Source organism: Nyctereutes procyonoides, unplaced genomic scaffold, assembly GCF_905146905.1.
Source record: "Nyctereutes procyonoides isolate TBG_1078 unplaced genomic scaffold, NYPRO_anot_genome, whole genome shotgun sequence".
Taxonomy (NCBI): domain Eukaryota; kingdom Metazoa; phylum Chordata; class Mammalia; order Carnivora; family Canidae; genus Nyctereutes; species Nyctereutes procyonoides.
The window spans coordinates 15085812-15098737 of NW_026575144.1; the positions used below are offsets into that span (position 1 = coordinate 15085812).

Genomic DNA, 12926 nt, shown 5'->3' on the forward strand with positions numbered 1-12926 from the left:
AACTACATTAAAGCCAAGTTTATTATTTAAAAATAAAACAGGAATCAGTGAAGAACCTATATCTGCAGGTAATTTTAAATCTCTAAATATTAAATATTAACATGCCTATATTTTAAAAGCTAATTTGTGCAACTGCTGTGTCCTTATGAACAGAGCAAACAAAAAGAATCAAAACTCCTCTTACCTGACAATTCCATTCTCTAATCCCCCAGCAATCACATTGATAGATACTCCCTCAGGCTGGTTAGAGAAGGCAACGGAACAAATGATCTCCCTGCAGTGGACATGTCCAACGAGGTCCCCGTTCACTGTCCAGAGTCTGAGGTCGCTGCCTCCACCAGCTAAAGCACCAAAATCACCCCCTAGGTCAGCAGAGTGTGGGTATATCAGAGCTCACCACCCTGGGTCCCAGAGGGGCATCCCTGTGCACCAAACTCATTTGTTTTAGTGGTAAAATTTATAGGCAGCTCATGACTGAAGCTGTATAAGTAAAATTATTACATTATAAGTCACAAAGAGCTCTGGATATTTATCTAGAGACAATGACCAATAGAAAAATAAAAAGATTAATTTAGAAATAAAAAGCAACTAGGTAAATTAATTATGTATCTTTGTGTAATCATATTTTAGCAAATGGGACTATCAAGATTGAGTTGAAAGTATCTAGAAAGTTAAACGATCTCCAAAAACAGAAGAAAATATTCTGTGAAACTATCTGTAAGAAGTGACTTCCATGACTTTTGAAGGAAAAAAAGTTACAATAAAACTTAGCTGAGTTAAAAGCAACTTCTTAAAGAAAAAAAAAAAAGAAAGAAATCGAATTCCTCAGAATGTCTAAGATTGAATCTTGTAAGTCAGCGACTTATTAGACTAACTTTTTCTTTTCAAAGACCTTGGGTAACTAAACTTTCTGGAGTTTTCCAGGAGGGAGTGGAGCTTGCCATCTTCTATAGTTGGGGCCTCATGATGATGTGTCTAGCCTTCTTTGAAGAAATATTCTCAAGCTGATAAAGACCAGTTAAGAGGCATGGTAAAGGTTAGGTGCCATCATGTTACTCCACCTAATTTTATCTCTCCATTAGAACTAACAAAAAATGTAGAATTTAACTCTCTCCTTTATTAAGGCAATGAAAAGACTGTACAGATTTCATATTTTATAGCAAAGAAACAAATTGTGCAAATACTTATGTCAAGATATGCTGAAGACCTTCAAATATCACAAACCCAAATGCCTTCTGTGTTGCAGCATTATCCACAATAGCCTAGAAGTGCAAACAACCAAATGTCCGTCAACAGATAAAAGGTAGATGTATACAATGGGATACTACTCAGCCACGGAAAGTGATGAAGTTCTGCTACATGCTACAACATGGTAGCCTTAACATGATGCTAAGTGAAATAAACAGACATAAAAAAGACATAAAAGGATACATAGTGTATGCTTCCACTTAGATAAAATATCTAGAATAGGCAAATTCACAGAGATTGAAAGTAGAATAGTGGCTACCAGAAGCTGTGAGGCAAGGAGGAATATTTCTGTTTGGGGTGATGAGAAAGTTTTTGAAATAGTGGTGATGGTTATACCACATTGTAGGTGTGGTGATGCCACTGAGTCATATACTTTAAAATGGTTTAAATAACAACTATCACTTTGAACATATTTATCACATATGTAGAGAAAAGAAGGTTAACAAATGCCCAGTGTTTTACTTAAGACTTCTTACTGATTAGGGGAGATTACCTAAAGAAAACATCAAGATGTAGGAGTTCAATAAACTACAGAATTACAATCGTAGATAATAGACTCATCTTTTCCATGAGTATTTTACTCTTTTGAATTTAATATTTGATAAAAGACTTAAAAATATATAAAGCAACCACATGTGTACTAGTAAAGTCAGAAGGCCTATGCAGTGGATTACCTAAAATCAATAGCTACTGCAGGCTTAGTCTTTCAAAACCAAAAATCTAAATGTGGGCCTGGACTCTCTGAAATATGGTATAGAACTAAATAGGCAAAGAATCATCCAACCAGATTACAGCAGCATCTTGGGCTACCACAAAATAAAGTAACTACTCATCTGCCTAAGATTATAAATATCAAAACTGAGGCCTTCACTCAAGACCAGATTGCTTTCATGTATAATTTAGCACATCAACTAAAAGAAAGTTGGGAATTCCCGAAAAAAAAAATCTTTATTCTTCCCTATACATCTTCACTGAAATTAAAATAAATTGGGGAGTCACTGCCCACCCCAAATTTCATATTATATTTACTTTATAATGCCATTGGCAACACATGACCAGGCTATAAACCTAGTTTAAAGGCATATATTTTGATCTAGTGGCAGAATGATTTTTAAAAATACAGAAACCAAACTCAACACCCAAAGAACAAATAATCCAGTCAGGAAATGGGCAGAAGACATAAACAAATATTTCTCCAAATAAGACATACAGATGGCCAACAGACACATGAAAAATTGCTCAAATCACTTGGGATCAGGGAAACACAAATCAAAACCACAATGAGATACCACCTCACACCAGTGAGAATGGCTAAAATTAACAAGTCAGGAAACAACACATGTTGGCAAGGATGTGGAGAGGGGGAACCCTCTTACACTGCTGGTGGGAATGCAAACTGGTGCAGCCACTCTGGAAAACAGTATGGAAGTTCCTCAAAAAGTTGAAAATAGAGCTACCCTACATCCCAGCAATTGCACTATTAGGTATTTACCCCAAATATACAGATGTAGTGACCAGAAGGGGCACCTGCACCTCAATGTTCATAGCAGCAATGTGCACAATAGCCAAACTATGGAAAGAGCCTAGATGTCCATTGACAGATGCATGGATAAAGAAGATGTGGTATTATATATACACATACACAATGGATTCCTACTCAGCCATCAAAAAAATCTTGCCATTTGCAATGATGTGGATAGAACTGCTAAGTGAATTAAGTCAATCAGAAAAAGACAATTATATGATCTCACTCATACGTGGAATTTAAGAAACAAAACAGAGGATCATAGGGGAAGAGAGACAAAAATAAAATAAGATGAAGTCAGAGAGGGAGACAAAGCATAAGAGACTCTTAATCATAGGAAACAAAGTGAGGATCGTTGGAGGGAGGGGTGGAGGGAGGGGGTGACTGGGTGATAGGCATTAAGGAGGGCACATGATGTGATGAGCACTAGGAATTATATAAGACTGATGAATCAGGGACTTCTACCTCTGAAACTAATACTATGCTATATGTTAATTAATTGAATTTAAATTTAAAAATAGAAAATATTAAAATACTTACATAGTTTAATAAATTTCACATCTTATCATTATGAAAACCACATCCCATAAAGACTGGAGAATGATCAAGAGGAAAGAGCTTGCTAGTGTAATTTCAGCCCTGACACAGAAACTTTATATACACATATGTAATGTGTATGTACGTGCATACACACATATATAACATACATACATACATATACATGTATTTAAATTTTGATTTATTTATTTTTAAATATTTTATTTATTCATATGACAGAGAGAGAAAGCATGAGTGAGCACTAGCAGGGGGGGTGGCAGGTAGACGGAAAGGGAGAAGCAGGCTCCCTGTTGAGCACGAAGCCAGACATAGGGCTCTGAGGACTCTGGGATCACGACCTGAGCTGAAGACAGATGCTTAACTGACTGAGCCACCCAGGGGCTCCTAAATTTTTATTTTAAAGTTTGTACTCACTAATGGGTCAAGATGTTTGGTAGGCTAAATCTGATAACTTTCTTTCCTTCTTGGACCATAAGAATAGGAGGATGAACTCTCGCTTAGGTCACTAAACATAACTTTGGCCTCTCTTTAAAAAAAAAAAATCATTATTTTTATCATATTCTCCATACACCAAATTCTTTTTCGGACTTCTCTTATATGTGTACTAAGAGGGCTTTAAAAAATGGAGAAGGCCTTTTTGTTCAGATTGGAAAAAAGAAGTTCTAGCCATTACTCTATTAAACTATGCACTACCTAGGGACACCTGAATACCCTACTTGCAAGTTAGTAATTGCAGCAAAAGTAATTTTGTTTTTTATTCCCATATGACTAGCTGATATAATATCACAGATATCAATCACTACTGGCAGCAGGAAAGTAATTAACTTTACAAAATTCAGCTCCCTAAGGATCAGTCCTAACTTCCAAATGTTGCTAAAACAAGAAAGTTAGAGAACTCTATATAAATAATCATTATATTATTTCCCCAGATTCCCTCTTGATATGACATACTAAAAGCTGCTAATGTATAAACCAAGGGAGAACAATTAGCAAAGTCATCAATCATTGGCCCACACTTGCATCATCAAAGTCAACTGTTTAAAATCTTTCCCCTTAGTTAGATGATTAAGAAATAGAAATGTTTCCAATGGCATTATTTTATAACTGGATGCTAAGATTGGCAAATGCTTCACATCTGATACCTTTAAAGCATGACTGAAGACATTACTTTTCTGGAATACAAGAATTAATGAATGTTTAGTAAAATCAACATTAAACTCCAAGAGATGGCTGTAGTATAATAAAAAAAATAGTTATTTGGTCTTTGTCCCAGGTTCCTGGCAGAGAGCTCCTAAACCCTTGTAATTTACCATCTTTTGAATGCTAATGAATTGACTCCTTGAGTGGTTAGGTCCTAGATAGCTTCAGGATGGGCGCCTGTCACCAGAAAAATCAGCCCAGTGGTTAGGAGGTTAGAATTTACAGTACCCTCCCCACCTCTGGGGAGGTGAGGGAGGCTGAAGATTGAGCTCAATGGCCAATGATTTAGTCAACTTACATAAGAAAACCTCAGAAAAATCCCTAAGCAACAGGGTTAGGAGGGTTCCTAAGTTGGTTGGGCACATTCCTGTGCCAGAAAGGCAGTGCACTCTGACTCCACCCAGACAGGCCCTCTGGATCTCCCCCTATATACTTCTTTAGCTGCCAGCCCATTCCTTTCTTTTAGGGAGAGAGCAGGAGTGAGGTGAGGAGAGAAGGAATCTTAAGCAGGCTCCCCCAGCGTGAGCCCCAGGTGAGGCTTGATCTCAACAACCCTGAGATCATCACCCCAAATCAAGAGTCAGACTTCAAATTTGCTAACTTCAAGTAGTGTCTGTCAACCACATCACATTCTTGACCTAGGTGGTGTTACAGGATTGGAAAACTGTTGGATATCAGAAAAAAACTAACAATATAAAACATGCAAGCAAAGGATAGATGACCACCCAATATAGATACGTTGAAGATACTCTATACTGAGTGGGCAGAAAGAGAATTTTTTTTTTTTTTTTATTTATTTACGATAGTCATACAGAGAGAGAGAGAGGCAGAGACACAGGCAGAGGGAGAAGCAGGCTCCATGCACCAGGAGCCCGACGTGGGATTCGATCCCGGGTCTCCAGGATCGCGCCCTGGGCCAAAGGCAGGCGCCAAACCGCTGCGCCACCCAGGGATCCCAGAAAGAGAATTTTTTAAAGGATTCTTTTGATATTAAGATCCTTAAAAATGGAAATGCAAACAGAAAATTTATGAATTTTCCAACTGTTCTTTCCTGCTGTATGCGTCAAGTTTTTCAATACTACTTGAAAAAACAAAAACTAAAAACAAAACCTCTGATGAGGATATAGAACTCTGTCATGTAAATTTTAAGGCAAATTATATCTCCATTTAGGATTCCATAGTATTGTTCTCTCTCAGGAACTGGAAGATATATATATTCAAAGTGGATCATTGGCTGATGCTTTGCACTTAGTCAGGAGGAAGGCAGAAAGTTAATAGTTAAAAAGCAGAAGCCAAAAAAAAAAAGAGAAACAAAAGTCAGGAAAATTCAGATAATTATGTAACAATTAACTTACATGTCCTCAAATGCAATCTTACATATATCAGAAAAAGAGTTAAATGATGACAATATTAACTTTTGCATAAATTGGTCCCTCAATTGATGAACTCGCTCTTGGACCTTTTTGTATTTTAATACACAAATACACTGCTACCAAGATATTAAGATGTCGTTAAAGACCTGAGAGATATAACCCAACAGTTTAACTTATGATGGAACCAGCTTATAATGGCTCTGTGCTTTGGTTTTGGGGCTTGCTCACCTGAATCACACACGGTGGCAATGTCACCTGTAGTTTCACTGGCAGACACTGCTGTGACAGGGCTTTTGTGTCCCGCCAGGCTTTGTACATAGCATAGCCTGAAAGACCAGAGACAAATCATTAAATGTAATTATATTCTCTTATATAATTCCTTTCCTTAGGGTATGGATCAATTATCCAATTATCCATAAGGCATTCCCCACTATATTCCTATTTGATCTTTTGATTTCAATTCAATTATAAAGTAAAGTTTATATTTCATGCTTAAAATAATCATAATGCAAAGACATTATTTTAGTGCATCTGTTTCACACAGGAAGAACTGGAACATAGAGACATCTATGTTTGAGTTGGAGACCTTCTTCTGTACCTGTTTAAGTCCCATATGATGCAGGTTCCATCTCTGCTCACACTTATCATTATGCTGTAGGGTTTGCAAACAAATAAGCTGGTTATCTCTTCTGTGTGCCCATACAGATGTATCTGAGACTCCATTTCTATCTCTGAGGGCTGAAATTTTAAAAAGTCAGTGAAGTATAAGATAAAAAAGCATGACAGAAGTTTTCCTAGTACTATGTCTCAAAAATAAAAACAACTCAAGTGACTCAAACATTCTTCTCAAGCATAATATGTTTCAATCCACTGTAGTTCAACTCTTTCCTGAAAAGTAAAACTAATTAACCATTAACATTTTTTAATTCTCCAGAATTTCAAGAATTAAAATGTTTTTCATTTTTTTGTCTTCTTGTCCAGTCACACATATATTTTTATAGTTATGATTACTGCCACCCAAATAACTTAGTTTGTATTTAAATATTCTCCCCCCAAAAAAGTCTCTCATAAGCATTTTCTATTTTTGACATTGTCTTCAAAATGATTTTAATGGTGTTATGATATTCTATACAGTTGGCATGCCATAATTTACTTGAGCATTTTTATTGATAGACATTTAAGCATTTTATTGATAGACTAAACTTTTATAGTTCTTCTGAATTATTTCTTTACAATAAATTTCCAAAATCCTATTAGTGAGTTAGCGAATACTAATAATTTTATAGTTAGTGTACACTGTACTTAGTGTACTCTCCAAAGGTATTATACCAATTCATGATGCCACCAACAGTAACACTCAAACACCACCATTACTTGTCCATAGTTACAGATTGGTTTTCTAAATGAAAGATTGCAAACTGATGTTCCAAGGTCCATGTTGGCTCACAGATGCCAGGTGTCTATACTAGGTTTGACTCTTGTTTTCATTAGACTAAGCTGTTTACTGTCTTAAAGTATTTCAATATTGCCACTTCAAAGGATATAGGAAAGTAGAAAGAATAAGTATAATAAAAAGCTGTATGCTGGCCACTCAGTTAAACTAATCCTTTTTATTTTATTTTATTTTATTTATTTTTTTAATAATAAATTTATTTTTTATTGGTGTTCAATTTACCAACATACAGAATAACACCCAGTGCTCATCCCGTCAAGTGTCCCCCTCAGTGCCCGTCACCCATTCACCCCAGTTAAACTAATCCTAATATTTTATATAATCAGTTCTTTAACCAAAGAAAAAATTAAACATTACACAGTTTGTGTATTGTCCTATTTCTTTTGTCCGAAGTTACTACCTCCTGAATTATTTGTTTCCCTTGTATGTAGAACATATGTTTTATTATATGTTGCCATAACCCAAAACAACATATTATATGGTTTTTCATGTTGACAAATCACTTTATATGTGTGCTATTATTCTTTACGTATCTTTTGTATCTTGCTTTTTTGTTTACCACTGTTTTGGAAACATATCTGTGTTGATATAGTAGCTGCCACTCATCTATTTTAAGTGCTATATAGTCCAGGGTTTTATTCACATAAAAAGACATACTTTACGCTAAAAGAATCAAATGACCAGGCAAAATACCAGGCTCACATTCTTAGAACAACTGGCTTCTCAGCTCTGTAGCAGTCTCGGACATGAGACCCTCAACCAAATACAATCACAGAGAGATGTGCTTTCACAAGGGCCAGAGTCCCAGGCCTGAGTCCCTGCTGTCTCTCCTCTGACTGTGACCCTCCACACAGGGCCAGGAATCTGCAGGGCCCAAGGGTTGTTCCCCAAACCCTTTCAGACCTTGCTTCAGGGTACCTGGAACCAAGGAACTCTCTGACGGAAAAGGCCTGAACTCCTTCTTTCTAAGTTTCTGAAAATTTCCCAGCTTTTCAATGTCAATGAAGGTTGCTTTAAATCACATTTGTATTACAACCAACTTTAACTTTTTCACATATTCATTTTCTTACATGCAAATTTGTGTGTAAATTTGTGTGTTTTCTGTATTTGTTATATTAAAAAAAATTGGGACGGCTGGGTGGCTCAGTGGTTGAGCATCTGCCTTTGGCTCAGGGCATGATCCTGGGGTCCAGGGATGAGTCCCAAATTGGGCTCCCTGCAGGGAGCCTGCTCCTCCCTCTGCCTGTATCTCTGCCTCTCTCTGTGTGTCTCTCATGAATAAATAAAATATTTAAAAACAAATTATTTGGTGGCGCCTAGGTGGCTCAGATGATTAAGCCTCTGACTACCTGCTCAGTGGGAAGTCCGCTTCTCTGCCTCTCTCTCTGCCCTTCCTCCTGCTCATGTGCTCTCTGTTAAAATTAATTAATTGTTAATTAATTAATTAAAAAGAAAATAAAAACTTATTTGGAGGAATTCCTCTACTTGTGGAATAGAATGGAAATATCTTCCTTGTTTCTGCTGGATGACCTGGACCACCATATCAGTCTACAGACACCTTACCTAAGTCAAGTCTTGAGATCTGGACAACTTTGAGAATTCCAACCCAGGCTGTAATTCCATGCAAGAGGTAGCCCCACTTGGCTCATCCTCACCCTTAGGGTATAGTCCTTCAGGGACCAGCCTTTGGAGGAGGGTGTCCTTGGGACTTCCCAGCTTGCTCAGTCCTTGGGTGTTGTTATCTATTCCTTTCACAAGAGCTGTCTCCAGAACTGACAAACGCCCTCAAGCAAGAGCTCCTCCCTGACCACTTACCTCTCTGGCTTGGGAATTTCATATGAGTTTGTCAACAATTTGATGCTTTAATTACACACACACACACACACACACACACACACACGTATGTGTATGGTTTTTTTAACTGCATGATCATGAATAATATTTATAAGGTAAATATAGGACTCCTATCCTATAGTGATTCTTAATATTTTTTTTTAGATTTTACACTTTATTTTTTTATTTTTTAAAGATTTTATCTACTTGAGAGAGAGAGAGCGAGAGAGAGGAGCAGGGGGAGCAGCAGGCAGAGGGAAAAGCAGAGTCCCCACTGAACAGGGAGCCCGACATGGGGCTGGATCCCAGGACTCTGGGATCATGACCTGAGCCAACAGCAGATGCTTGACCAACTGAGCCACCCAGGCGCCCCTAGGTTTTAACTTTAAAATTATTGCAAGAGTTGGTGTTACTACATGATTCCCTGACAGATCAGAAAACAATTTCCATGGGCAGAATAGGAACCATGGCCTACTTTGTTTAAAAATGCTCTTGAGGGGCACCCTAGGTGGCTCAGTTGATTAAGCATCTGACTCCTGGTTTCAGCTTAGGTCATGATTTCATGGGCCATGAGACTGAGCACTGTGTCCAGCTCCAAACTCAGCAGGGAGTCTGCTTGAAGATTCCCTATGCCCCTCCCCCTCCTCTAAAATAAATAAATAACTCTTTTAAAAAAATTGCTCTTGAATGACATAATACTACCTCAGATAAACCTCATATATATCCTCCTGCCACCACTGATTCAGAACAGAAATGTAGGTGTTTACTTATATGAAGATGAGGTGGCCATACTATTTGTTCAGTGAAAAAAATGACTCAAAAGTAAATATTTTAAAATCAGTTATCACTTTTATTTTTTATTTTTTAAAATATTTTATTTATTTATTCATGAGAGAGACAGAGACATAGACAAGGGAGAAGCGGGACTCGATCCTAGGACCCTGAGTTAAGACCTGAGCCAAAGGTAGATGCTCAGCCACTGAGCCACCCAGGTGCCCCCAGTTATCACTTTTAGAAGACATTCTTCTCTAATATATAAATGGCTTATAATAATTCCTTATAACAAATCAACTTATTCATCTTTACCTAGCATACATTGTAGAAGATGATCTTGGGAAATTCAACAGAAACTTAACAATATTCAGAATTAGATATGCTTCACTAGCTAAGGAACATATTTCATAAGATCCTCTTGGAAGTATTTTCTAACAACAATTATTTTGGTCATATCCTATATGGCACTTGGGGAGCCTGTCTTTTGTCTCTGTTAAAGCTATGAGGCAAATGAGAACATAAATACTTTTAGAACCCTGGCGTTCAGTGGGTTGGGAGAACAGAAACTAGAACATGAGGTGCCTTCTGCTAGCCCTATAGGCAGGGTCATGATGCAGCTTTTGGGATGCCAAAATGGCGACGTGGTCCCTGAGCAAAAACCACAACAACATCCACAAAAACCCACATCACCTTCGCTCAGAGCAAACGATGATAAAACCATAGAGCTAAGATGAGTTTTTCAACATGATTTAAATAGTAACTGTTAATCTCATGACTTGATTACCTAATACTATTATACTTAGGAGAAAAAAGAAAACCCTTATAAATAAAGCTGAAAATCTTACTTTCAGGCAAATATATAACTGTGGGAAGGTAAGCAATGGAAGGCTTCACAAGCTTACAGTGACTTCCAAAGCAAAAGAAGCATATGTCTTGCCATACTCACACTGTAAGAGCTATACCTCGGATCTGCTACGTTTGAAGCTATGCTGTGCACAATTACTCCTATACTGACAACTTCGTCTTTTTTTCTTTAGCCCATACTACATACTGTTTAGTGTACAATGTTAAAATGGAAAACGGAAGTAAGGAAAACTAAGGACAAGGCTATTCAAAGTGCTGCAGAAAGCAAAAGAAAATAAAACAAAAGCAGCAGAGGATCCCAGGGTGGCTCAGCGGTTTAGCGCCTGCCTTTGGCCCAGGGCCTGATCCTGGAGTCCTGGGATCAAGTCCCATGTCGGGCTCCTGGCATGGCCTGCTTCTCTCTCTGCCTGTGTCTCTACCTCTCTCTCTCTCTATGTCTATCATGAACAAATAAAATCTTTAAAAAAAAAAAAAGCAGCAGCCAGTTTTTAAGTAGGAGTCTATGGTATGGTGCAAAATGATCTGAGTACACAAGCAGACAACTGCTCTAGCAGCAGGGATTAGAATATACTTGGAGAAAAAAGAAACAGAAGGGTGAGCTTAGAAGACAAATGTGATGTCAGCAATAATATTAGAGGTGTTATAAAATAAACATCAGCTTTATGTCTTTAGTAGTAAAAAGAAGACACTTCTCTGCTGATACCTTGGCATTCTTTTTGTGCGTGTAAGAACTTACCTTGTCTATCTCTCTCGCCCTGCTTTGACCACACGCCCCAGCATCTAATATCTAAACTACACATAAAAGTATTCACCAGTCCCCAAGTTACCATGCCTTTGTTTTCGTGGGGTTAGTTTCATGTCCCTGAAATACTCTGTTCTTTTCTCCAGTTAGTAAAATGATCCTTTAAGATCCAGCTCAAGTGGAACTTTTCAGGCTTTCTGACGCCTGGCCGCTCCTCTGTGCTCAGCCTGTGTGTGAACCAATCTCAGAGCACACGAGCACGTGCTTCCTTGTCCTGCAATAACCTGGACTTGCCTGTCTCCTGAGAAGGTCCCTGCACCAGAGCCCACCTGGGCCACTGCAGACTCCTAGCTGGCACCCTTGCCTCCAGTCTCCTACCCCCAGGTGTTGGTCCTGCCAGGTGCTACAGTGGGCTGCCTAAAATGCTGATGGGATGGTATTACAACTGCTGAAAGCATTTTAATGGCTCCTTAGGCTAATGGATCCTTATGCCCCAGTGATCATGGGAAAGAACTTTAAGCTCTTATTAAGAGCTTAAAAGGGAATAAACTTGGACAGAAAAGTAAGAGGAACCGAGCATCACCCCATGCTAGGAAGACTGGTTTCACACAGTAGAAGATATTTAATAATATAATGGAATGTGATGGGCACTGGGTGTTATACACAACTGCTGAATTATTGAACACTGCATCTGAAACTAATATGTTGGCTAATTGAATTTAAATAAAGTAAATAAAATTAAATAAAAAATATTATAATAGAGAAAGCTATAATGGGGGTAGAAGCAAAAGAAAGTTCTAAAATAAAATGATAATTATCTTGGTTCTAGAATAAAAGGATAATTATCACCCCAAATTTGCCATTTATCGTCAACAACACCACAGAGAGTTAATTCAAGAAAGGAACAACAGTAAATTAAAACAAGTATTGTATAATATGTCTTTTCTTCACTAGACTGTTTGATTTAATTTTTAAATTGGAAATTCAGCAAATGGCTAAAATAAATTGAGTGGGCCACTTGGATTTTGCTACAGTCCAGAGACTGCAGGGAGGTTAAATATTAGGTGTTCTAAGCTTCCAAGTTTTACAGAAGCACTCTGGCCGACATTAAGAATACAGGCAAACAGACATCATGATGTCATGAAAAATTCTAAATACCAAACAGATCATGACTCAAAATACCATCTGTCTTTGATACCAAAAAATAAGATCATAATAATTACTTTCAAAAGTTTTCATGATCCTAATAAACCTAAAACTAAAGAGTCAGGTATGTGACCTTTTACATTTTAAGAGCTCATGTGAAGAAAGGATTAAAGAACAAAAGACTGAAGCACAAACACTTTCAGTTAATCT

At 37.6% G+C, this 12926-nt stretch overlaps 1 protein-coding gene across 4 annotated transcripts in view; it reads right to left on the minus strand.

The window, feature by feature from the left end:
* LYST (lysosomal trafficking regulator) overlaps positions 1–12926 on the minus strand; it is a 175718-nt gene that overhangs the window by 3585 nt on the left and 159207 nt on the right. For 3 of the 4 annotated variants that reach the window (XM_055308713.1, XM_055308716.1, XM_055308714.1), the window contains exons 49-51: positions 6503–6642; positions 6133–6230; positions 185–362 (exon numbers count right to left, since the gene is read on the minus strand). In XM_055308713.1, the coding sequence (XP_055164688.1) occupies positions 185–362; positions 6133–6230; positions 6503–6642 (416 nt within the window). The remainder of the gene's footprint in view (positions 1–184; positions 363–6132; positions 6231–6502; positions 6643–12926) is intronic. The other variant, XM_055308715.1, reaches the window with a different exon arrangement.